The 27,778-nt window shown below is 31.5% G+C and overlaps 5 protein-coding genes across 5 annotated transcripts; 4 read left to right on the plus strand and 1 right to left on the minus strand.

The window, feature by feature from the left end:
* Positions 1–13,185: 13,185 nt before the first annotated feature.
* Triagg1_10786 (uncharacterized protein) lies at positions 13,186–14,523 on the plus strand (the record flags this gene model as incomplete). The annotated part of the gene is made up of 2 exons (XM_062894895.1): positions 13,186–13,563; positions 13,807–14,523. 2 exons carry the CDS (start codon positions 13,186–13,188, stop codon positions 14,521–14,523), a joined length of 1,095 nt encoding a protein of 364 aa, XP_062750243.1.
* Positions 14,524–16,046: 1,523 nt separating this feature from the next.
* Triagg1_10787 (uncharacterized protein) lies at positions 16,047–17,774 on the plus strand (the record flags this gene model as incomplete). Its single annotated transcript, XM_062894897.1, has 1 exon — positions 16,047–17,774. The coding sequence occupies one exon, from the start codon at positions 16,047–16,049 to the stop codon at positions 17,772–17,774; it is 1,728 nt and encodes a 575-aa protein (XP_062750244.1).
* Positions 17,775–18,638: 864 nt separating this feature from the next.
* Positions 18,639–20,421, plus strand: Triagg1_10788 (uncharacterized protein; the record flags this gene model as incomplete). Its single annotated transcript, XM_062894898.1, has 5 exons — positions 18,639–18,801; positions 18,850–18,894; positions 18,948–19,006; positions 19,520–19,774; positions 19,834–20,421. 5 exons carry the CDS (start codon positions 18,639–18,641, stop codon positions 20,419–20,421), a joined length of 1,110 nt encoding a protein of 369 aa, XP_062750245.1.
* Positions 20,422–20,981: 560 nt separating this feature from the next.
* Positions 20,982–21,842, minus strand: Triagg1_10789 (uncharacterized protein; the record flags this gene model as incomplete). Its single annotated transcript, XM_062894899.1, has 1 exon — positions 20,982–21,842. One exon carries the CDS (start codon positions 21,840–21,842, stop codon positions 20,982–20,984), a length of 861 nt encoding a protein of 286 aa, XP_062750246.1.
* A 2,863-nt stretch (positions 21,843–24,705) lies between these two features.
* On the plus strand, positions 24,706–26,698 carry Triagg1_10790 (uncharacterized protein; the record flags this gene model as incomplete). The annotated part of the gene is made up of 2 exons (XM_062894900.1): positions 24,706–25,840; positions 25,902–26,698. The coding sequence occupies 2 exons, from the start codon at positions 24,706–24,708 to the stop codon at positions 26,696–26,698; spliced, it is 1,932 nt and encodes a 643-aa protein (XP_062750247.1).
* Positions 26,699–27,778: the final 1,080 nt, after the last annotated feature.

Genomic DNA, 27,778 nt, shown 5'->3' on the forward strand with positions numbered 1-27,778 from the left:
AGTTAATAATTACTAAATAAAGGTTTAATAATAATTATTTTAATTTTAGCTTTTAGGTAATTTATTTTTTATACTTAGGAGAAATAACTTAGTATTATTTTTTATTTATAAATAAATAACTAAATTAAATACTAAAACTAAAACCTAAAGTATTATTTTTAAACTTTTTATAATAAAAATTAACTTAATTAAATTTATAAGTTTTTATTAATAAAATTTACTTATAATATAGCTTAATACTTAATAATTTATAAAATATTAATATACTTTTTACTAAGGTATAATTTAATAATATTTATAATTAACTAAATTTAATTATTATAAATAAATAATAATATTATAAAGTAAATAAAAAAATATAAAATATATAAAAAATAATAAAAAAAATATTATATAAAGTTAATAAGTTTTACTAAAGGTAATATAATTAAAGTTATTTAAAAAAAAATTTAAAGTTAATAATTAAATATTAATATTAATAAAATACTTAAATTTATAATAATTAACTTATAAATTAACTAAAAAGTTTATAAAACTTTATTAAATAAAATATATTATAAATATAAATAAGCTTATATATTAACTATAACTTTTTTTATTAATTAAAATTTATAATATTTTTAATATTAAAAACTTAAAAAAGTTTAAAAATTATAATAATATATTAATTAAATTACTAAATTACCCTTTTATATTAAAAATAACTTATAAAGTTAAGAAAATTATTTTATATTAATATAATAAAAAAAAGTAATTATATTATATTAAATAAATAAAATATTTAGTTAAAGAAAATATATAAATTAAAAAATTAAATTTTATAAATAAAATAATATTATAAAAATATAAAAATACTTTTATAACTTTATAATTATAATAATATTATAAAAATATATATTTTTTTTAATATATTAATATTATAATAAAATATATAAATTAATTACTAAAATAAAACTTAAATAATAATTTTAATAATACTAAAATTATAAGTATAAGTAAATAAATAAATAAGTTTATAATAATTTTTATATATAAATATATTTTTTAATAATAAAATATTAATAATAATAATTATAAAAATAAAAAATTAATTAAGGAAATAAAAAATAAAATAATTAAAGAAAAAATAATATAGTAATTTTAATAATAAAAATTAATTACTATATTATAAAAAGGATTAAAATAATATAAAAAAAGTAAATAGCTTATTTAAAGCTAAAATATAATTAAAAATAACTTAAAGTAAGAAAATAAAAAAATTATAATATTTTTATATATAATAAATATATTTTATATAATTAACTATAGTATAATATAATAATAAAATAAATTCTAAAATATTTACTTTTAATATTATATTTAGATTATATATAAAAAAAATATAATAAGAAATTAAATAAATTATAAAAAAAATAAAGATTTATTTTAAAAACTTAAAAATAATATTATATATTAAAATTTTTATTATTATTTTTTTAAGTTATTATTTTTCTTAAGATTATTATTATTTTTATTTAAATTATTACTTTTATTAAAAATATTACTTTTTTTAAAGTTTTTTTTTAATATTTTAATTATAAAAAAATTATAAAATATAATTATAAAAAAAACTATATTAAATTTAATATTAATAAAATATAAAGTAATATATAAAAAAAAACTTATTTTATTTTTATAGTTTTTTTTTAAAAAAAAAGTAAAAATATAAAAAAATAATTATAATTTATTAACTTAGTAATAAAATTAAAAACCTAAGATTAATTATTAATATTTTTAATTATAAAAAAAAACTTAGTAAAAATATATATTTTTAATAATAATATAATTATAATAATATAAAGTAAGTTTATAATATTAAAGTTAATTTTTAAGTATATAATTATATAAGTATTAGTAAAATTATTAAGATTAATAAAAAAAAATATTATATTATAAAATTACTTTATAAGTATAAGTAAGTAAAAATACTAAAGTTTTTTATAAATTTATAATTAAAAAGTTTTAAAAAAAGATTATATAAGTTAGTAATATACTTAAAGAAATAAAAAAAGTTTTATATTATAAGGAAATTACTAAAAGTTTACTATAACTTTTATATAATACCTATAAGGTTATTTTTAAAAGTATTATAGCTATAGTAACCTAACTAGTAATAATAATACTTTATAAATTTATTTAAGAACTTATTAATAAGAAAATATAAAATTATAATAAAATATATATTATATAGGTTAATATAAGTAATTAAAAAAGAAGGGATTTCTCCCTTTTTATTAAGTAAACTAATATAATAAATAAAATTATATATATATTTATAATATAGTATTTTATAGCTATAATAAATTAATAAAAAACTAAAAGTAGTAATAAAATATACTTATATTTTTAAAATATTAATATTTAGTAATAAATTAGGCTTTATAACTAAAGAGTTTATAATAGCAGTAGTTAACTTAAAGCTAGGTTTAAAAGTATTACTAAGTAAAAATACTTTATTTTTATTATAAATTAGTTACTAAGGAATATAAGGTTAATTTTTAATTATAAAGGGAATATTAATTTTTTAAAGGCTTAGTATATTTATAAAAAATTAAATATACTTAAGTATAATATTAAGGTTTAAGTATAGTTAATTAACTTTAGCCTTTTTAAATATAGTATATTTATTATTATTAAAATAAGGTATTATAGTAAGCTTATAAAAATAAAGCTTAAAAAAGCAAAAATTATAAAATTAATTATAATAAAGGGAGTAAGAATAATAACCTAGTTATAAAAATATTAAAAAGGTATTATAAAAAGGAAAAGTAAGGCTAATTATAATATAGTAAAGCTTAAAAAAGAAGAAGAAAAGCTTAAAGTTATAGTAATATAAGATATTTATTATAATTAAATATAATTATAGGGTTTTAATTTACTAAGTAGTAAGGGCTATAGTAAGTAAAGTAAAGTAAATATAAGGTTATAGTAAATTATAGTTAATATATAGTTACTTAGGTATATAAAGGTTATAAAAAAAATTAATAAATTTTATTAATATAACTATATTATAATACTATATAAGGATTATACTTTAGAAAAGGAATATTTATATAATAATAAAAAAAATAATAAGTTAAATATTATTAATTATATTATTATTTATAATTATTATACCCTTATTTATAATAACTTTTACTTAAGTTACTTTACTTTTATAAGCTAGAGAAAAAGAAATAATAATAAAGGGATCTACCTCCCTTTTTTTTAAAATAATATCTTAAGAAAAAGTAAATTAATAATATTAAGACTATAATAAAAAAAAGGAGATATATTTATATATAAGTAAATAATAGCTTATATATTACTTATAAAAAGTTTATAATATTTAATTATATTTTTACTTTTATTATATTATAAGCCTGCGCCTATTAATAAATAAAAGTTATACTTATTATAACTAAGGCAGTTATAATAATAATTATTATTATAGTAACTATTACTAAAGTTAGTATTATATTATTTCTACTATAAAGGGCTTTTTAATATTATACCTAAAGGGAAGTAATAATAGCCTAAAGTAAGTTAAAAGTAAAACTATAATAAAGGGATAGTAATATACTGCATTAGGTTAAAGTATATAAAGCTTATTTAATAGTAATTAAGCTACTTATTAATATTAAGTATATATAAAAATATAGTTTTTTTTATAAAACTTATAAATATAAATAATATATTTTTTACTATAGTTTAAATAATATATTAATAAAAAGCTTAATATAAAAAAGCTATAAAATATATATTAATAATAATTATATAAATTAATAAAAGATTATTATTTATTTATTTATATATATAATTTAGGTATTAGTAATAAAGAATATTATTATTTATAAATTAAATATAAAAATATTATAAAAAAATAAAAACTTACTTAATAAGCCTAAAGGTATTTATTTTTACTAAAATAGCTAATATATAAGTAATTATAATATAAAAGTAATATAATAGTTTTAAAAATAATAAAAAATAAAAGTATTTATTTAAGGAAACCTAGTAGGGATTAATATAGTTATATAAGTTTATATTTTTTACTACTACTTTATTTTCTTAATTATATTATAAAAGCTAAAGGTATTATAAAAATTAAAGAAAAACTTTAAAGGGTTTTTAATAATATTTAGTTTTATATTTAATTAAGTACCCTTTTTATAAAAAAATAAACTAAAATAGTAATATATTTATAATAAAAATAAAGTAAGTTTAAAGCTTAAGCTTACTTATAGTATAGCCTAAATAAATATTACTAAAACTAATTTTTAAACTTTTAATTAAAAAAGGTAATTATTAAAGGCATTAGGGCAGTGCTTTAAAGGGAGGGGTAATATATTAAAGCTAAGTAATAGGCCTAATATTAAGGCTTTAAAAGTATACTAACCTTATAGTAAAGCTTAGCGCTTATATTATAAAATTACTTTAACTATACTAGGAAGGCATAAACTAAGGGCTATATAGCCCTTAGTATAGTAATAGGTACTTATAATAAACCAGTGCCTATATATTAGTATAGACAGTACTTTTCCCAAGGGATAAACCTTAGAGAGGTTCTATAGTTTATATTAGCGGAGTAATTAAGTTAGTTAATAGGTAATTTTATTACTAGTTAATAATATAAATAAGAGTAAAAATCTAGGTTTTAATTTAATTATATTATAAATACTATAGCTATAATAATAACTAATTATTTAAGTATTTTAATAAATAATATAAAGTAAACTTATATATTTAGTTATATATTCTAAAGTTAAGTAAAATTAATTTATTTATTACTAAAATAACTTTCTATATTTAAAAATCTACTAACTTAGCTAATATAAAAAAAAAAAAAAAAAAACTTAATAAAAGTATAGTATTTACTACTTTTATATTATTATAATTTATTAAAATAAAACCCTATTTTTATTATAAAAAAAAAAAATCTTAGTATTTAGCTTCTAAGATTAACTTAAGTTATTACTTAAAATATATTAAGGATTATAAATCTTATTATAAGGTATTTCTTATACTTTAATAATTATTATATATTTTTTATTAATATAACTAGCTTAATAGTAAAGTTAAAGCTATTAAAAAGGAAATTATAAATTTTATAGCTAAAGTTATTTATTTTTAGAAATAATATAAAAAATAATTTAAAAAGGTAGTGTATATAGTATTTTAAAGTATTAATAATTTAGTAAAGCTAAAGTAATTAAAAAGGAAGGAATATAAGGCAGAGGCTACTCTTTAGGCTATATTTTTATTACCTAATTTAACTAATCCCGTAATTATAGGTTCTATAGTTAATACTATTAATTAGGGTACTTTTAACCCTTCTTTATTAAACCTAAGTTTTAATAAAAGTTATTTATAAAGTCTTTTAAGTATTTAAGGTCCTTAATAAGTTATTATAAATTTTCTATTTTATTATAGCCTTTTTATTTTACTAAGTATTTTATTTATTAAATATCTTTATTAAATCTTATTATTTTAAGTTTTTTAACTTTATATTTAAGTTTTTTACTTTAAATAATAATTTTATTTTATATAACTTTACTTATTTTCTTATTTACTAATACTTTTTTTAATAGTAAAATATAAAAATTTAAATATATAATTCTTTTTTATTATCCTAAGGTAAGTAGAAGATCTATTTTATAATTAATAAATCTAATTTTCTTTATAATTTTATAAAGTCTAAGTTTTTTAAAATTAAGTTTATTACTTAGCTTATTAGTCTTAATATTTAGTTATTTATTATTTTATAAGTGCTAGAGTAAGTAAACTATATCCCCCTTTTTAAAAGTTAATTCTTTAATCTTTCTAATATTTGTAAATTTAACTATTTATTCTCTAATAAATTTAAGCTATACTTATAATTCTTAATATAATTCCTTAAGTTTATCTACTATAATAATAACTTTATTAATATTTTCTCCTTTAATAAAAGGTTAGTGTAAATTTAGTTTAAATCTATAGTTTATATAAAATAATAAGTAATTTATAAATTTTACTAGTATATTATTATAAAATACTTAGGCAGTTAGTAAGTATTCTACCTAATTATCTTAATTAAAGTTAATGTAATATTATAGGTAAGTTTTAATAATTTAGTTAATTTACTTAGTTTATTTATTTATTTAAGGGTAGTAAGTTATACTAGCTTTATATTTTAGTTTAATTTTTACTATAAGTAATTACTAGAATTTTAATATAAATATTAATCCTTTATTAAAGATAATTTTATTTAATAGTTTATAGTAAATATAAATATTTTAGAAAAAAATATAAGCTAAGTTTTTTATAAAGCTTTTTTTAATAACTAAGATAAAATAAGCTATTTTTAAAAGTTAATTAATTACTATAAAAATACTATTTTATATTTTATTAGTTATAGGTTCTTTAGAAAGTAAAAACTTAATAATATAGTTAAATATTATAAATTCTTAATTTCTTACTAAAACTAGTAAGGGTTATAGTTTTCTATAAAGAAAATAGTATAATACCTTAGCTTATTTATATATTATATATTTAAATATAACTTTCTATACTTATTTTTTAATACCTTTAAATTTAAAATATTATATAACTTACTAAGTAGTTTTTTATATTTTATAGTATTTATTAAGCTTATATATATAAACTAATTTTACTACTTTACTTTATAAGTTTTTTAATACTTAAATAAGTTTATTTAGCGTTAAGTATTTAATATTTATAAAAACACCTTCTAAGTATTATTTATTTTCCTAGTTTTTAATATATTCCTTTATATTATTAATAATTAAATTATTTATTTTAATTTAGTATATTATATTAATTAATTTAATTATAAAATCTTTATATTAATTTTTCTCTAATACCTAGGCTTTAACTTCCGGGATTTCCTAAAAATAGTCTAAGCGTTTATTAAGTATATTAGTATATCTATTATCTAAACTATTATAGTATTTAATAATAAATTTAAATTTAAAAAGTTACTTATAGTATTTAACTTATTTATAAAATAATTCTTATATTATTATAAAGTAAATAATATTTTAATAATTTATAAAAATAATAACTAGAAATTAGCTTTCTTTATAATAATATCTCTAATACTACTTACTAAGCGCTTAATATATAGCTATAAACTCCTTATTATAAATAAGGTATTTAAGTTTTAATTTATTTAATTTCTTAAAAAAGTAAGTAATAGGCCTAAGTTTCTTCTTAAGTATATTATTTAGTTATTAAAGCACTCCGCTAATTATATAATCTAAGGTATTAGTTTTAATTATAATAGGTTTATTAAGGTTAAATATTATAAATACTAAGGCAGTAATAAGGGCTTATTTAAGATATTTAAAGGTAATTAAAGTATCTTATATTAGTTTAAATTTAATATCCTTTTTAATTAAGTTTATAAATAATATAATAATTTTTAAAAAGTCCTTAATAAAGTATTAGTAATAATTAATAAATCTTAGAAAATTTTATACTTACTTAATATTCTTTAGAGGTTCTTAGTTATTAATTACTTTAAGTTTCTTAGGGTTTATTTAAACTTTTCCTAAGGTAATAATATATCCTAAGAATATAACCTTTTATATATAAAAGTTATATTTTTTAAGTTCTACTAGGAGTTAGTTATTTTAGAGTATTTATAATACCCTTTTAATATATTCCTTATATTTTTCTAAGTTCTTAAAGTAAATAAAAATATTATTAAGGTATATAATAATAAAATAATCTATATAGTTTTATAATATATAGTTAATTATTTTCTAAAAGAATACTAGGGTATTTATAAGTTTAAAAAGTATTACCTAATATTTATAAAGTCTATACTTAATATAAAAGGCAGTTTTCTATTTATTACCCTTTTTAATTTAAATAAGGTTATATACTTTTTTAAAATCTAGTAATATAAAAATCTTAGCTTCTATAAGCCAGTCTTTAATTTCTAAAATTAAAAATAGCAGTATAATATTTTTCTTAATTATTATATTTAATTATTAATAGTCTATAATAAGTTAAAGTTTTCTGTTCTTTTTAGGCATAAATATAACTAAATATCCTACTAAGGATTTAAAAGGTTTAATATAGCCTTTCTTTAGCTAGTCCTTAATTTATTTATTAAGTATTTTAAGCTTAGTAATACTTAGGTTATAAATCTTATTAAATATTAAAACTTTATTATTTAGAAGTTTAATCTTATAATCCTATTAGTTATATTCTAGTAGTCTAATATTAAGTTCTTTATTAAAAACTTTTATATACTAAAAGTCTACTAATATATTTTTTAAATATTCTAGAGTATTTTAGTCTTAGTAATATAAATCCTTAACCTTTTATATAATTAAGTTAAGGAATCTAAGCTATTTCTTTTTTAATTTCTTAACGTATTTAACTATTCTTAAGAACTTTTATAATTCTATAATAAGTATTTATTTTATAACTATTTCTATTTCTATATATTTTTATATCTTTTTTTTATTTAATATAAGGGTCTCTAATCCTATTATTAGGAATATTATTATATCTTATTAATCCTCCTAATTTAATTATAATTTCACTAAGAGATTAATTAATTAAGCGTAGGGTTACTATATTATATAGCCTTCCTCTTAATTAATATTAGAGTTATATAACTCTAGCTAATTATATCCTAAGAGTATATTATATCCTAAAATATTAATAATATTAAACTTTAAATAATTTAAGATTTTACTAAACTAGATTTTAAAGTAATTAGTCTTATAGTTAATAATTCTATTATTATAAGTAAAAGGTTATTATTTAATATTAGTAAACGCATATAGTTTCTCCTTCTTATAGTTAATTAACTTTAGGTAGTTAATAAGTTAAAACGTAATATAGCTTATTATAGCTCCTAAGTCTATATAAATTATAATTAAGTATTTTTCTAAAGTATTAAGCACTTAGAATTTTTATAATTTCTATCTTAAGATAATATTTAAATTATAATAAATTATATTATCTATATTATTATAATAGTTATTATTATAAAAGTTAATAGCTATATTATCTAAATTTAAGGTAATTTATCTTAGTTTATTATTTTAAATATTATAGTATTTACACTAAGTATATCTAAGTTAAAAAACATTTCTAGCAGTAAGCTTATAATACTTCTAAAATTTATTCTAGTTAATTCTTTATAATTTATTATTAATACTATATTTTATAAAATTAAACCCTTATTATTTTAAGTTATAGGTAATATATATAAGGGTATATTATTAACGTTAGTGTTTTTTATAATAATTTTTATTATAAAATATAAACTTATTTTATTTATATTTTATAATTTTATAGTCTTTATACTATTCTTAAAGTTTAAGTATAATATATTATTTATATAATAGGAGTTTATAATTAACTATATTAACTTTATTATATTAATCTATAATTAAAATATTATTAATATAATAAAAAGCTAATTTTAATACCTTAGCTATTAAGTATTTATTTATATAATTTTTAATATATTATTAAAACTAATTTCTAAGTAATTTAGTTTTATTAAAGGCAGTATATAGGTTAATTTATTTAGCCTAATTCTATTATTTTAAGAGTTTCTAATACTTTTTAAATTCTTTTTATTAAATTATTTTATTATAGTATTTATTTTCCTTAATAATACTTTTAAGTTTATATTAATTTTTAAAGTATTCTTAATTTACTATAGTTATTTTATAAAAGTAGTAAATACTTTTAGGTTCTATTAACCTATATTAGTTATATATATGTTTTTTAAAGTTATTTAGTTCTTCCTAAGTTATCCCTTTATAAAAGTTATATTATATTAAGGGTATAATATTTAAAAAATCTTTATTATATTATTATATAGTTTTATTTTATTTTTATTTATAAATAACTTCTTCCTTATTTTTAAAATTAAGTAAGTTTTCTTATTTTATTATCCTATTATTTTCTAAGTATAATTATATAATTATAAGTTTTATATTATTAAAAGCTTACTAAACTAATATTTAAGTATAACTTATACTTTTTTAGTATTAGTTATTTATAAGTATAATATATTAGTTTTTAATTTTTACTATTTCTTTTTAAGTAATTTCCTTAAATATATTTAAGGTCTAGGTATTAATTAATCCTTTAGGGAACTAGCTTAATTTTTACTTATTACTAAGGTATATTTAGTATTTATTATTATAATATATTAAGAAGTATAATATATTATAGTTTACTAAGGGTTATATAGTATTAATAGCTTAGTTTTCCTTAGGTTTTAGAATAAAAGTAAATTTCTTATTATTATTTTTTTTTAAAGCTTAATAGTATTTTTTTATATATTCTTTCTTTCTATAGTTATAATATTTAATATTCTTATATTATACTTTAATAATATTAAGGTTTATAAGTCTTAGTTTTTTATTATTATATAATATAATATTTTATTTTTTTCCTTAGTTAATATTATTACTAAAGTAAAAATACTTAGGGATTATTTTTTATATATTTCCTTTTTATTTATATTCTTTATATTATTTAAATAAATATTTATTAATATAAGTAGCTTTTTTAGAAAATTTATTTAAAGTATTAGGTAACTTATCTTAGTATAACTTATTTTTAATATTAGATTTTAGTCCTTAGTAGTAGAGTATATATTATACTTTATTATTTAAGTTAATTCTTATAGCTAAGTATATAAAAGCAGCTATATATTTAATATATAGTCTAGTTTATTTAATTTATAAAAGTACTTTTTTTACTTTTTTAGCTTTATTAATTTTTTTATATAGCTTCTTAAGCTATTTTTCAAAAGTAATATAATTAGTAAATAGTTTATTAATATACTATTTCTTTAATTCCTAAGTTTATTTAAAATCTCTAAGATATAGTTTAAATTAGTCTTTAGTAGTTTTAAATAAATAGGTTCTTATAGTTTAAACTTTTATAATATTACTAACTATAGTAATTAAAAAGTAACTAAAGTAGTTTCTTATATTTATAAAGAATTTTTAAATTTACTTAGGGTTTTCTTTAAATTTATTTAGCAGTAGTAATTTAATAATTTCCCTAGGTTTTTATTAATATACTACAGGGGCTGGGTTTATTATAGGGTTTCTTACTAATTATTATCCTTAGAAAGTTATAATAGTAACTGCTTAAGTAATAATAGTTTTAAGTAGTTCTACTACTTATTTTTTAAGTATTATAAAGTAGTTATTAGCCTTATCTTAGTTAGTAAATAATTATAAAGTTATTATAATATCTTTAGTAATATTTTTAAAATTATTTTAGATTTTAATATTATTATTATAACTACTTTAAGCTTTACTTTTATAATTAGTATTATTATCTAAGACTCTAAAGCTTATAAACTACTAAGTTTTTAATATCTTATTACCTATAGGTCTAAGGTAACTATTTAAATAAAAGTTATTATTATATAATAAATTAATACCTATATATTAGTATAAATAATACTTTTCCTAAAGGATAAACCTTAGAGAAGTTTTATAGTTTATATTAGTAAAGTAATTAGGTTAGTTAATAGGTAATCTTATTACTAGTTAATAATATAAATAAAAGTAAAGGTTTAGGTTTTAATTTAATTATATTATAAACGCTATAGCTATAATAATAATTAGCTATTTAAGTATTTTAATAAGTAATATAAAGTAAACTTATATATCTAGTTATATATTCTAAAGTTAAGTAAAATTAATTATAATTTTAATTAATTTGTCTATACGTTAATTAAAATTAACGTTAATTCCCATTAACCGCTTCCTAATTAACTATGCGGCCTAACGTTAATCTAAGAGCGCCTACCCTATAGGCCCCTTATTGCGACTATAAAAGCCAGGTCATAACAGTGCTATATAATAACTATAAGTTTTATAAAATTATAAAAGTTAAAAATAAATATAGTTATTATTATATATTTATTTTATATATTTAATATAAAGCCTTTGTAAACTTACTCTTATACCTTTTTACTTTTTTTTACTAACCTGACTTTTGATATAAATATAGTAAGCCTAAGATATAAAAATATTTTATAAAGTATTATATAATAACCCCTTTTTTCCTTAATATATTAAAAAAGGAAATATATTTTAAAACTATTTATATTTAATACTTCCTTAGTAATAAAAAATATAAGGATTTTTAAAAATTAATAAAAAAAATAAACTTATATAGCCCCCCCTTTATAAAAATAAATATATAAAATAAAATTAACACTTTCCTATTTCCTTTATTATACTAAAATATAATAAATACTTAATTTAAACTTAGCGGCTTTTATTATCCTAGTGCCTAGATAAGGACTTATATAACTAGCTTACTTAATAGATATTAATAATAAAATAAATAAATAAATAATTTAAAATAATTAATGACCTCGGCTGCGCGAATGGGTAGCTACAGCACTGGAAAGCTCGGGGACAGTTACGGCTGCTCGGAGCATCATTAACGACTCTGGATTCAGAGGATTGTGGCGCGGTAGTACAATGAGACTTGGCCGCCCTCTACTCAGTGGTGGAATAGTATTTACCGTATATGAAATACTACCGGAATAATAGAGGCTGTTATAACTTCTTAAAATTCTATAGAACATCGTTACTAGGCCATGGACACAATTCTCAACGTTTCATGCTGGCCTACACCTCAAACAATTGCAGGTTGGTAGAGTATCGACTGTCACTATTACAGCCTGGAGAAAGAAGGAGGACGTGTCGGTGGAGTTAGGTAAGTGCCGCACACTTGTAGGTAGGATTAGTCTCAATTGTGTGAAGATGCGAATAGATTGGTACAAAGCTGGCATTTGAACTCCATGATTAGAAAATATGCAACATCTAGATCTCGTCTACGTGAAGTTTTGTTTGTGGTGGACTTACTACTAAATGAAAACAGGAAATTTTAGCATGCACGGCATATGAAATGAAAGAATGAATAGAGGGGCAAAATTGCATACTTCTTCCGTTTGATAGGTTAGAGACTGAAAACTTCAATTTAGGCTAGCTCAAACCTTCTAGTGGTTCAAACTTCGAAAACCGTGAATAGCAACGGGATGCTGCGTATGGATCCGAAGGCTACAACATCTCCGCAAACCAAATTCGTATTTTTCGTTGTCATACGCAGCCATTGATTTCACCATTAAATCATCGAATCATCCCTACACTAATGGGTCTGCTCTTGAAAGAAGTGGACGTCCTTGTTGTTGGCGGCGGCAATGCTGGGTTCAGCGCTGCCATCTCGGCAGCGGAGTCCGGGGCTAAACGCGTGATGCTTATCGACGCATGCCCAGAGCATTGGGCTGGAGGAAACTCACACTTCACAGCCAGGGCATTCAGAACCGTTTATCATGGACTGAAAGACTTACTTCCAATTGTGAACAATGTGGGCAAAGCCATGGCAAAAAGAATTGACATGAAAGCTTATACCACGGACGATTTCACGCAGGATATTCATCGCATCTGCAGCGGTCGGTCTGATCCTGAGCTGTCCCGAATCCTTGTGCATGAGTCAAACGCTGCGGTCAAGTGGCTTGCTAAACATGGGGTGCGGTTTCAACTGCCTTTTAACCGGCAGGCTTATGAAGTTGATGGCCGGTTCACATTCTGGGGCGGTCTATCCCTGAAGACATAAGATGGAGGCAAAGGCCTGATTGAAGATCTTCGACGGGCTGTGAATACACTTGGTATACACGTTGTCTTTTCTACGGCCGCTAAACGTTTGGGAGTTGACGCACGAATTGGTTCTGTGCGGTCTATTTTCGTGCAGACTGCTGACGGTATCGAGTAGGAGATTCGAGCCATAGCAGTTATTCTGGCGGCAGGTGGATTTGAGGCCAATTCTCGGATGATAGCGCAGTATCTCGGCCCTAACTGGAACCTTGCTAAACTACGCGGGACGCCGTACAATATAGGTACATGCTTAGAAATGGCCATCCGAGATGCGTCTGCCGAGGAAGCGGGCAACTGGTCTGGCTGCCACTCTGTCGCTTGGGACGCCCATGCCCCCCCGCATGAGGGCGATAGACTCATATCAAATGATTTCACCAAATCAGGCTACCCTCTTGGCTTAATGGTCAATACCGAAGGAGATCGGTTTGTGGATAAGGGCGTCGACCTAAGGAATTACACGTACGCCATATTCGGAAAAGCCATCCTTGCTCAGCCAGGTCATACCGCGTTTCAAGTTTGGGATTCCCAAATGACACCCTGGCTTCGCGATGAGGAGTATCGAGAGGGTCGGGTGGAAAGGATCATGGCCTCGTCACTGTCAGAGCTGGCTGAGAAGTGTGCGAAGCATGAATTGACAAACCCAGGTAAACTCGTGGAAACAATCACACAATATAATGAAGCTGCCATTGCTTTCCAAAGAGAGAATCCCTCGAAAAGGTGGGATCAGGCTGTGAAAGATGTCTTTCTACCCATCCGAAAACTAAACGTCTTTCCTTGGCCAAGTCTAATTGGGCTGTCCCTCTCGTCAAAGGTCCATTTATGGCCGTCAAAGTAACATGTGGTGTTATTTTCACCTTTGGAGGCCTTGCGGTGGATCCGAAGACTACAGGGTTGATTTCATCGACATTTAACTCCGTGATCCCGGGACCCTATTGTGTGGGTGAGATTCTGGGTGGCTTGTTTTATGGTAACTATCCCAGGGGTTCTGGTCTGACTTCTGGAAGTGTTTGGCAGAAGAGCTGGCAAAGCCGCCGCAGCTGCTACCAATACATAGAATGAAGATCTCCAACTACCATCGAGGCTGTAGAAAGCTGTAGATGATTAGAGATATACACAGCATTACGTTAGTGATTATCGAAGCGATAAAGGAGCTTAGAAAACTCAGCAGAATGCCCTCTCCTTGGGCATAGCTAGAAGTCGCAAATCTCAATAATGGTACAGGCATGATGCGACGCAACGGTTAATGCCCACGTACGAAAGCGGGCTAGCATGGTACTTTTACATTGAGAATATATCAAGACTTTGGCCCGTAGCTGAGCCTCTGGACACAGGCACGGTAGGAGTACCCGTGGGGCTTGTCAGTGCCTGCGAACGACCATTCGGAGGCGTCAAGGAGAGCGGCAACGGCCGAGAAGGATCCAAGTTTGGCGTTGAAGACAACACCAATGTGACGAGTACTACAGTAGGTATATGACGCGGCAGCTACAATGAAGAAAGAAAAGACGTCACCGACTTGTATATGTTATATAACACGGCCGCATAGGATTACATGTAATACTGCTCAATTTAAAGACGTGGGGAAGCTTCAGCTTGAACTGGCGCCACCGTCAATACATCCCTATTCGGAAGTTGCTAGCCAATCATATAAGTTTTCAATCAGTCCTTACCTATCTAATGTCACATCCCTTATAATACAGCAAAGGAATTCGACACGATGACTGACATCCATGGCACGAGCGCGTCATAAGCATGAGGTTAGATGATTAGCGCTCGAATAAAACGACCGAGGCTATGTGCTAATCCTTCGGTTTAAGCCTTGATGTTAGGCAATCTTCCTCTGGTGGAATAGAAATGCAATCCTTCTGGTTGGGGCGGTGTACTAATAACACTGTTCAGCCTGACCAACATAACAAGCGGCACAAGACTTCATTCGCATGAGTTGGGGTTTGACATCAATTACAGCGGCACATGGGGCTAAATTAAGTTAGCCCAAGTCCATCGAAGGATCGCCCCACCTATTGAGATGGCATCGAATCGTTACGTCGATGTTTGTGGCCTCAGCGCGTCATAAGTCTAAATTAAGCACAAGGAGGTTTGGGATGATACAGCGTCATAATAGTTCGGTATTGAGAGGCATTGATATGCCCTGCGTGAATCGTGCAAATAGGGGACTTATTCGTATATATATATATATAGGGCCCTTTTCTCGTAGGTGGTGCGCTGGTAGCTAATTCGACATTAACATCTCAATCTTTGCCTTAGACCTTCAATATGCATTTCTTTTGCAGCATTATCATCTTTCTTCACGCATTTTGGCTAACGCCAATATTCGCGGACACCTTGGGACCAAGCTATCCGATGCCACTTGATCTTACTAGCCGTCATAGTCTCGTTGCCGCTAGTTTCAGAAACCTCACCTCAACCCTGGACACGTACCTCAAGGATGGCCAGTGGAAAACGCTTCCCCGACCATTGGCAGGCATAACCAACGTTACCTTCTCACTCGGATTATTCTCGCTTCACGATCCTGCAGCCACGGGGTTGCAATATCATTATACATCCCCAGAAATTGCAAACGCCCCAAATGGTACTCACAAAGTTGACGCGAATACCATCTACCGCGTTGCAAGTGTCACCAAGGTCTTCACAGTTCTTACAGGCCTACTTGAGCTGGATGATAGCGACTGGAATCGCCCTCTTACAGAGATTTTATCTCCTCTTAAGGAATTTGCCAAGAAAAAGAATGGTGATAGAGATCCCATATATACTGTGGAATGGGACAAAGTCACTCCAAATGCTCTAGCAGCTCAGATTGCTGGCGTTCCACGAGATGGATTCCCTGACACAAATGATCTCGCATTTCAAACTATCATTCAGTCAATAGCCGGAGTGCCGCTGAACCCAGATCCGGTGAAGTTAGGTCTCCCACCAATCAGCCGGAATAATACGTTTGTATATTCGCCGTGTTTGTTCTCAAACGCATCAAACTGCCCACCTGTTCCATATATAGAGAGCAGCGACGGGAGAGCACCAAGCTTCTTACCTTACACAACGCCTGGATATGCCAATAACGGATTCTCACTTCTTGGCCTCGCTATTGAAAATATTACTGGGAAAAGTTTTGAGAATATGTTCGACGAAGACATTTTTGGGCCACTTGATATGACATCCTCCAGCGCCGTCACACCTCCCAAGTCCGAGTGGCATCGATCTGTGATTCCCGGTGACATCAGTAATTTTGACGTTGAATCTGGTGTTTATATCACCTCAGGTGCAGTTCTATCAACTATCAACGATATGGCGAAATTGGGTGTTGGTATTCTAAATTCTACTTTATTACCATCTGACCAGACACGTCGGTGGATGAAACCCTTTTCACATACCGCCGACTTGAGGCAATCTGTTGGCCGCCCATGGGAAATTCACCGCTATACTCATCCATCAGGAGTTATTACGGATCTCTACACAAAATCTGGGGACTCCGGCGATTACAGTGCCTACTTTGTCCTCCTGCCAGATTACGACGCGGGCTTCACTATCCTCGCCTCTAGCTCACAAGTCACGCGGTTCTTAACCTTGTCTGCACTTATGGATATTATCATTAACTCTGTGATTCCATCTCTTACGGCACAGGCGGCTGCCGAGGCTGAGCATCGGTTTGCGGGTTTCTACTACTCTGAGAACTGCAACTTGAACTCCTCCCTTACTCTGGCTGTTAACCAAAGTGTAGCTGCAGCGCCTGGTCTTGTGATTTCGTCTTGGATCAGCAATGGAACAGATATTCTCAAATCACTTGCTCCTACCATAGGCCCTGGCCCTTGGCGACTGCTGCCCTCCATCTCAGACTCTGCACACGGGAAGGTGGCCTTCCGATTCGTTACCGATCTCGATGCGCCAAAGATCAGCTCAGCAACAGAGAACAAACTATTCACAGATTTTCCTTTGGCAGATTGGGTGAGTGTTGATGCCACTGCATACGGCGGAATAGCCACAACACTGTTCATATTCGATGTGGCGAAAGATGGGACTGTGAATGCAGTAAGTCCATCTGCCCTTCAAGTCAAATTGGCGAAGGAGCATAAATAGTGCCGAGCGCATACACATAAAGTGGGTATAGATTATAGTTCATTGTCATAGGTAGGTATACTCGTATAGAGCTTATGGGGCGAATGAGATTGAGTCATCACCTCTTATCACATACGGCAGGAGTTACGCTCAAACTATCATTGAGGTATTAGAGTGAATAGCGCATCATGTATCAGCTTCCTAGTCAATATAGGTACGATAAATCAATGTCATGAACAGTTGCACAATCAAATGTGAGGCAGCGAGGGTATTCTATTTATATCCGCGTGATTGTTCGGTTTAGGCATGTGACCCCGGAAGCCTGCGGTAGACTTGAACAGTTTTTTTAGGTGTCGATGCGAATCGCAAATGATCGGGCGGATTTTGGTCCAGTAAAACACTAATTATGTACCTAAGTATGCGCCAACATCATGAAATTACGCGAGTGCATAGGTACAAAATATCATAAGCCGGTAAAGTATAAGTAGCATCACTTACCTGTATTATTGTATCAAATTACCATCGTCTGGGAGATTGATCAGTTGGCATATGAGGAATTCTTATAGGAACCAAGACATCGTTTGATAAGCCGTTCAGACATGGGCGGGGGGCCTTCCCCACGATGGCGTGCTGGCTCGAAGTTTGACGCGATCTTGGCCTAGAATTACGAAAATCATACTGCATAACAAAGGGACTGTGTAATACGGTGTTAACAATCCGGGCCCAATTAAGATAAAGCAATATTACAAAATAAATATTGGCGGCCAGGGATTTATTTCTTCTATATATAAGACTAAAATTACGGCCTATCACACAGATGAAGCAACATATCGTTAGAGACACTCGATATATCCACTACCGGTAGTTTTGCTAAGATCGCTTGAAATGGGTGATGTTAAAGAATTATCGCATGATCAAAATGCGGAAACCGAAATCGGAGCCATAGAAGATGAGGTCAACGAGAAATCCCTCCTGCGCAAGCTGGATTGGAGGCTTCTACCAGCAGTTGGCGTCTTATATCTTCTCTCGTTTCTGGACCGTAGTAACGGTATGAACGCAGAAAGATAAAACTTCTACTCTACTAACAAAAGATCAGTTGGAAACGCCCGTATAGAGGGCATGGTGACCGACCTTCATATGAGTTCGACATAACCCCCCCTCTTCGCGGCTTTGAGACCTCTAACCTTATCATAGCGGGGAACCAGTATCTTACGGGATTGACGGTTTATTTCATTGGCTATGTTCTCTTTGAGGTCAGTACCAATGATATCGTTTCTAAGCAAAGAAAATGTGTTGATGCTAGATTAGATTCCTTGCAATGTCATTCTTAAGAAAACAAGCCCTCGTTTGTGGCTCCCAACACTGACAATAGCGTGGGGTGTTGTTGCCACGCTTCTGGGAGTAGTACAAAACCTCTCTGGTTTTCTTGTCGCGCGATTTTTTCTAGGCGTTACAGAGAGTGGACTTTTTCCGGGCGTTGTCTTCTACCTATCAATGTGGTACAAGCGAAGAGAGCGGCAGTATCGCATCTCTCTGTTTTTCAGCGCAGCGTCACTTGCAGGAGCATTTGGTGGCATATTAGCATACGTCGGTGTTTTACAGCCTCATGTTAGCTACAGAACGAAGCTAACGAACTTCAATTCGGCAGGGAATTGGGAAAATGGCTGGCGTTGTTTGGAGCAATGGATGGCGATGGATTTTTATTCTTGTGCATCCCTCCAACGCTGTTTCTAAGGATACGTTATATGTATTAACACATCGTCTAGGAAGGGATTGCCACCGTCATCGTGGCTACTATCGCGTACTGGTTTATCGAGAACTATCCAGATACTGCCAAGTTCCTTACCAAATCGGAGAGAGAACTCATTCAGACTAGGCTGGCAGCGGACTGCGACGCGATGATCAAAGAAGAATTCAACTGGAGCGCTGTACTCGAAGCAATTCGGGACCCAAACTGTTGGCTGTATAGCTTGGGCTTCCATACAATGAGCCTACCACTTTATACCCTCTCCTTATTTCTGGTACGTCCTCTAATATTTTGGACGAGTAAATGTTTATTTATACTGAGCTTGTGTCTTAGCCAACTATTATTAGTAACCTTGGATATACAGCAGCAAAGGCCCAGCTGCTTACAATCCCCCCATATGCATTAGCATTTCTCACAACAGTAGGAGTTGCTATTGCATCCGAGAAATTGGGGAAAAGGGCTGTCTTCCTTGCCGGCTCCTCTGTTACGGCGGCGATTGGATATATAATTTTGTTGGCAAATACGGATCCTGTTGCACGGCCGGGGGTGTCATACTTGGGCACATTCTTCGCGGCGGCGGGAATATATCCATCAACCGCACTTGTCCTTTCTTGGCCCGCGATTAATGTGTCCGGCCAAACCAAGAGGGCAATTGCGAATGCAATGCAAATTAGCATTGGGAATCTAGGAGCCGTAATGGGAACACAGCTTTATCGAGCCAACGATGGGCCGAGGTTTGTTGTCGGCCACTCAATGGCCCTGGCATATCTATGCGCAAATGCAATTGTTGCTAGCTACATAGGATGGCGACTAAAGGCTCAAAATAAGGCAAGGGCAGAGATTGCGCCGGAGATTCAGAACGTGGGTGAGGCGTTGGACTGGAAAGGAGACAAGGATCCTCGGTGGAGATTTTCCTATTAGAGGCGTTGTAGATGAAGCACGAACCAAAGAATCTTTCTTATTGGTGTTGAAATGTATGTCAATTGGCCTCAGTCTGTTGCTCTAGCCTACTGGGAAAAGACCGTCTCTTATGCTTGTGGCCCGGACTGACCCCCGTTGACCAAGTACCGCTACTTCTACTAAGTTGGTGCCCCTATTTTCAACAATTTGCATGAATGGAACTGTTTGTGGTTAACAGTATTATTGTACGCTCTTCATAAATTGGATTATATTAAGAGCAATGTCTAAGGCATCACATGTGTAACGTATAAGTATTTTCGAACATTTCTCAGAAAGAGCATTACAAACTACATTCGTGACTTCAATTGCTAGGTCAAGAGGGTTATCTAGCTAGAGAGACACTAGTCGATAATCGTTCATCCAAAAGTCATTAGAAACCAAAAAGATAGTCTATTGTTGTATGAGGGCCTATACCTCCTAGAACGTAGGACAGTACTCGTATGCTCCATGACATGATCCGAGTCGTCGCTTATAGGTCCGCAACGTAAGAACAGTATATTCATGACATCATACAGGAACATTTAAGAGGCATGGACCACCTTGCGCAGCCCAAGGTCATATATATCTCCCGCCCTCACAAAATAAAATAGCCCTGAAGGGTCCGGAATTTGGTTCGCATCGCCGCCATCTCGCGACCAGTATGTTCCATCGTAAATGATAGCATAACTAGCGCCGAAGATCTCCGCCGTGTTCTTGGATACATGAACGGCCGTATTTTCATTAATGGCAATACCAAGAATCCCAGGCTTGTATTTGAGAACGTTAAGCATGTCGAATTGGCGATTTCGTACGAGAACATGCTGGTCGATGGCCACGTTCTTCACATAAGCGAAGCCTTGCTGATGGTCTCCGATGATAAGGCTGTTGCTCTTTGTATCGCCGCGGGCAAGGAAGTCTCCTTGGATCGATGCTCCGGCGGAAGACCCTCCAATGACGCCACCGGCATCTAGCACGGCACGGATCTTTTGTTCAGTGAGCGTTCCTGCATAAGCGTCAACCAAACGCCACTGGCGGCCGCCTCCAAACCAGACACCGGTGGCGTTAAGAAGTGGCTGAACAAATTCCTCAGTGTTTGCAACCTTGGGATCATAAGTATGGAGAACAGTAACGCTCTTAGATCCCAGTCGACGGAAATCATCCGCATTGGCAGCGTTCTGGTCGTAGCTTGGATCACCCTGGGCGGTTGGAATAACGACGATAGAACTGTCATTGCCTCCAGCAAGATCAATGACTTTCTGGAGAATAGAATCGTCCAACGTGCCGCCGCCAACAATTACCAAGTTACCATTCGCAGGGCCAACATATTGCGTCGAGTTATCAGTAGGCAAGGCTGAAACAGCCATGGCCAACGCCAGGATAGACTGTACAATGAAGCGACCCATTGTAGGATAGATCATGCAGGAATGAGCTTTCTATTCTAAGAGAAGTGATGTACTTTTGGACCAAAATCGAAATCTTCGCGGTCATGCTCCCTATTTATATTTTGTTATTTTGCTTTGTTGATCCATCGCACCATAGTGGATCATTCTTAGAAAGTAGACTTCACCATCATCATGCAGTTGGCATCTTTACCCGGCTAAATTCACGATAATAAATGGGTTTGCCAAGCTCTCAGATTAAGAAGCTGCCATTAGCTTCAAGTGCGAGCAAACTCCGAATTAGACTTAAAGCGATCCATTTTCATACATATCCTATGCCTGGCAGTTGGTTAGTGCCGCATCTTTGAACTATTTGGGAGGTTACTTTGGAGAGACGATTGGTTCGGAATTCATAAATGATATGGCGCAATGGGAGGGGTTATAAATACCGAAAATGTAACCCGATGTCCATCTCGCAGTCGGGATAATTCAGCGCGAGATTTGGAGTAGACTCAGAACTTCATTTTTGTTTCGCCTTGGTACTAGTAGAGGATTTAGTATCAGTGGTCGACAATCTAGGCGAGATAATGGCACTATATAAAACCTTTCAAATAGCAATATAATAGCAATCACTGCGTCGCCCAAATGTGTTCTGAGGTCTGTAATCTTAGGGACGCTCTTAGCTATGGGAGCTTTTAACGAGCTTGGAGGGGTAATCCGACAACCGTTGCCAAGACAATCACGGGAGTAGTATTTGTTCAATGTGTCCCCAGATCGTCACCTCAGTCTTGTTTCATCTCACGAAACACCGGGAACATTGATCCAATGAAGTCGTCTTCTAAATTTATATGAATAGTAAAGGTATTTATTTGGTTTGCTTACTTGAAATATTAGATCAAGCCATACATACAAGCTTCTTCTAAAAATTGGAGCGGTCTAGTTCTAAAAAAAAAACACGCTGTCAGAAGGCCACATAGAATGGAAACTAGCAAAGAACATTTTACGCTAAGAATCTAGAGAATTCAGGCTCTGTGTAAGCTAAGTCGTTTGACGCTTATAGTAGAGAGCAATTGAGATTTTACCTCTTAAGTCATCATTTAGCACCTACATCTTCTTGTCGATTTTTCCTGATGCTAAGATATTTCGTTTCTCTCATTACCAGAGAGAGTAGTTATCGCACTTACTGTTGAGCTCTACACTGAACCCTGGTCTCACGAGCGGCTTTTGAATCAAGGGTGTGTTGTCATCTATAACCTGGGAGGAGATGAGACGCTAGAGGGTCGTATCCAGATTGTGTAGATAGTTATCCCAATGCCAAATCATTTCGTTCATATGCACACAATGCTTGAAATTCCTACCATAGGTCATATTTTTCTCCTATGCGATTTTGAGAATCTCACTCATGATGGCCTCATCACACCCCAGGTGCATATTCACATTCCCTGAGCACAGTATCTCAAATTTTACCAGGCGTGGCTACTCAAGGGGAGCTAGGGCAACACTTCAGATACCCAGCCGCTAGAGAAGGACCCCATCTCACCAAAAGTATATGCAAAACTTGCTTTCTAGACATTGCACCGCGGCGTTGACTCTAATAAGCAGTACACATGATTTGTAAAGAGATTTGCAGTGACCGGACAAGCCTGGAGGCAATGATAGCATGATGGGAAAAAGTAGAATGCAACGCAAATATTGTACCAGTATTTTGCCAGCGCGTAATATGGAAATTGAGCCTTTGCTGGTGCTGATCTTAGATTGCCCAGCTTGGATAGAGATATGGCTTTATCCATTATTTCACCGTATCTTGGATCTAGTTCTAACATTCAGTAATGGGATACCTTTCTACATTACGTCATAACGGCGAGCAAGCAGAAAATTTTATAATTAGGCACGATTAAAACAGAAAAGTGTAGCGGTGATATTGCTTAGGGTAATATTCTAGGCTACTCCAATAGGTCTGACCAGTTACTGGTGGCTCCTCCGCGGCTTAATCGCCACAAAACTTGCTAGAAGGTTCGTCATTGAACCATTCATCGCACGTGAATAGTTCTTGGCTTGGCCGCGAAAGTTGACAATGTCTCCGGCTTTTACAAGTTATGGTATCTGGCATATAGGTTCTCAAAGTACGGATATGACAAATTTCTGACAACCTTTTACAAGTCTCAATGATTTACAGACATAGATAAAGCCTGCATAATGTGGCTACGCATGGTGGGAAAGTGTCATCTTTGGTAATAAGCTTATTGTTAGAGACTGAGAGTAATGTTCAGCCTGCGGTGATAAGTTTTGAACCTAGTAGGATAAGGTTAAAATATTCTACAAGGAATTAGCGCGTGGACTGTTTACAAAGCTGGATCCCACACCAGCCAACTAATAACAAATCAAAAGAATTCTCACCAAAAGAATTCTCACTGCGGATTTGTACCAAACTGTTCCATGTAACTCCGAGGCGATACCCGCGGCGACCAACTCTTTCTCGTACACTCCCCAATTATACCTAAATTAGCAAATTAGTCTCATGTCTTCAAGCCCGGATAGGCTAAACCTGCGCTCCCGAGACCCTAGCCTGAGAAATTTTTCTTGCTTAGTACATATCTACTACTCTATGCTCCATATAAGGTCATGCGACTGGTTCAAGTTGAACGAATGATAACGGTCATATCAATCTGATCAGATAAAAAATATGGGACTAGTGTCAGACCCTACTCAGAATCAACTACGATAACCCTTGCTTATTCCACATCAAGCAACTTGAAAGTTCTTGATGCCAAGAGTCCGAAAGAGCAGGGTGCGGTAGTTCTTTAAAAGGCCGACCGCCGTCTTTTTTTTTTTTTTTTTTTTTTTGAATGCTTCCCATTTCTGCGCTGATACTTTATGTCTCAGTATCATGTCTACAGAGGATAAGATTTCTCCAATTGGCGCGGGTGTCCCTGACGCGGACAATGCAAGTGATGTCCTCAAGCCTGCAGCCAATGCTGGCGATTTTGTCCAGTCTAGAGGCGTCACGCGCATGGAAGCCGTGTATCGAGAAACGAAATCCAATCTAAAATTATTCTGGCTTGTGGGTGGTTCAGTCCTAGTCTGTGCCTGGGCTTATTCACTCGACTCCTCTACAACGTCATATTACAGTGTTGATGCTTCATCTTATTTCAAACAGCACAGCTCTGTCTTGGCAACCCTTTCAATTGCTACCAGCATCATAAGTGCTGTCTCTAAGCCTTTTATCGCAAAAATTTCCGATATCACGTCTCGCCCATACACATATCTTCTCATACTTGGGTTTTATATCATTGGCTACATAATTGCCGCCACATCCAAAACAATTTCGGCTTATGTCGTTGGAGAAGTGTTTGTTGCAATTGGTGGTTCCGGCATCGACCTCACCAATGATATCATCGTTGCTGATCTCACGCCGCTGGAGTGGCGTGGCTTCGCCAGCTCTATGCTCTCCACCCCCTTTATCATCAATACCTGGTTTTCAGGCAAGATAGTCGATGCGTTAGAGAAGCGTAACCAGTGGCGCTGGGGATATGGCATGTTCGCCATAATTATGCCAGTTGCCCTAGGTCCTGCCGTCGCAGCGCTGATTTGGTTGGATAAGATGGCTAAGAAGAAGGGCGTGGTCAATATCGCGTCAAGTAATGCCGCACGGCGTACTCTTGATAACACGGCGGATCAAGAGGGTCAGGAGAAACCTATCAACCCCACTACCACGCCTGCGGTTGACAATAAGCAACAATGGACTCGGTCATTGAAGATGAATCTGGAAGAGATTGATGCATTTGGTCTAATTCTGCTTGGATTTGGGTGGTCACTGCTTCTGCTGCCCTTTTCTCTCAAAACCTATGCTGAACATGGGTGGCGCAACCAATCTCTCATCGCCATGATGATTGTAGGCGGCCTTTTATTGTTTGCATATATAGTTTTTGAGATGAAGTTCGCTCGTGTCCCTAGTGCTCCCCGTCGCCTTGTTTTCAACAAAACATTTGTGATGGCGATCATTATCGACTCTTTTTACATGTGTGAGTACCGCTTTCTTAGGCTGCTATTTACTTGGTATCATTACTGACTCTCTATCTTCAGTGGCCGGAAATATTCGGAGTCTCTACTGGAGCTCATACGTCTATGTTGCAAAACCTTGGAGCTATCAAGATTGGGTCTACTACGGCAATACTCTAACATTGGCATTGTGTATTACAGGCCCGTTTGTTGGCCTAGCTCAGCGCTGGACCCATCGATACAAATTCATTCAGATTGTGGGGCTTGGCATCAAGATCATCGGCATCGGTATCATGTTGGATGGGCGTGTTGCGGCCATCAGCACCGGCGCACTTGTCATGTCGAGCATTCTTGTTGGCATTGGTGGCTCGATGTCCGTTGTTGGATCCCGAGTAGCCTCGCAAGCTTCCGTACCTCACCAAGATGTTGCCCTTGCGGTATCGTTACTTTCTTTATGGTCAAAGATTGGCAGTGCCATTGGCTCTGCCATCGTCGCCGTCATTTGGTCCAATCAGATGCCAAAGCAGCTGCGAAAATATTTGCCGGCCGGCACCCCAGAAGCAACTGTGAAAAAGCTATTCGGCGATATGCGGTCTCTGCGCACTGCTTATGATTTTGACGATCCCATCCGCCAAGGCGCTATTACAGCTTATCGCCATTCCCTGTACTACTGCATTACCGTGGCACTAGCACTGGCTTTCGTCCCTCTTGTCGCAGCTTTCTTTCAGACCAACTACTTTCTTGGAAAACAACAAAACGCTGTAACCGATGTGGGAAATGATGGTCTGCCATTAAGCGAGAAAGATCGTAACCCAGACCCTTTACCACCCCCAAAGAATAAGAAGGAAGCGTTTCTCCGTTTTTGGGCGGGCAGCACTTGATCTTCGCACAAGGGCGACACTATAGGGCCAGCTGGAAATATTAGGTCGGGTGACAGATTCACTTACGCAGTCTTCTCCCCGGAGTGATTGACTCGCGCAATAGGCGAATGATGAGAAAATAATAATGCTTACCCAAAAAAGTACCAACGATATGTATGCTAGACGAAAATTAATTGGTACTTGGCCAAAGGCAAGCGCTGAAGAGCAAGCGTGCAATTCCGTCTAGACACCTGGATTAAGACATGATGAACTATGATCTCATATATATCTCGCATATATGTGCTCCATGGTAGTATGCTCTTGAAATGTATATCTCTTGCTCACGACGGCGACTTTCTAACTTGGAGCGTGTGCCATTTGTCCTCTGGCTGGGAACTGTAAAGAAGCTTCTTTATAGCGTACAATGCTGCTGACCACATTAGTGTATATTGTCAAGTTCGAAGCGCACAGAGCCTATGTAGACATAAACTACTCACCTATCAACATCTTATTATGTGGTTGTCAAACAAATAATAAGAGCGCTGTTGAAGTATACAGGGAAGCTTGGTAGTCTAACAGCTCGTACGCGACACTCCATTTCTTAGTATAACCCGTTTGAACGGTTTCTATCACTCAACAACTGACATATTGATAAGAAGGTCATTCGTTTAGAACGGTTAGGTATTAGAGGGTAAATTATGCTCCAGATAGTGATAAATCCAATACTTTTGAAAGCACCCATCCATTTTGGCCATATCTATTCACTGATGCTCTCAAGCATTATGGCGTATGTAACCCCTCTGAACATACTTCTTCAAAGTACGCGCTTGTTATATTATTATATCGCCGCTTCTTGTGGTTCGATTGTATCAAAGTAGATGCTTTAAATTATCATTATAAATTCAGTCTTTCACTCCATCTTCTTCGAAACAGGTCATAAAAACACTGATTAATTTATATGGATTGTTGTATGAACGGGGTATGTGATGTGTCACAACAATCGGCCAGTTTCTTTATTTTAATGTATTTTTGTATATTATCCATCTTAACAATATAATAACCACCGTAATTGCCCAATGTGACCAACCCCTTTCCGTGTTC

This window comes from Trichoderma aggressivum (assembly GCF_033847375.1).
Source record: "Trichoderma aggressivum f. europaeum strain CBS 100526 chromosome Unknown scaffold_086, whole genome shotgun sequence".
NCBI lineage: Eukaryota > Fungi > Ascomycota > Sordariomycetes > Hypocreales > Hypocreaceae > Trichoderma > Trichoderma aggressivum.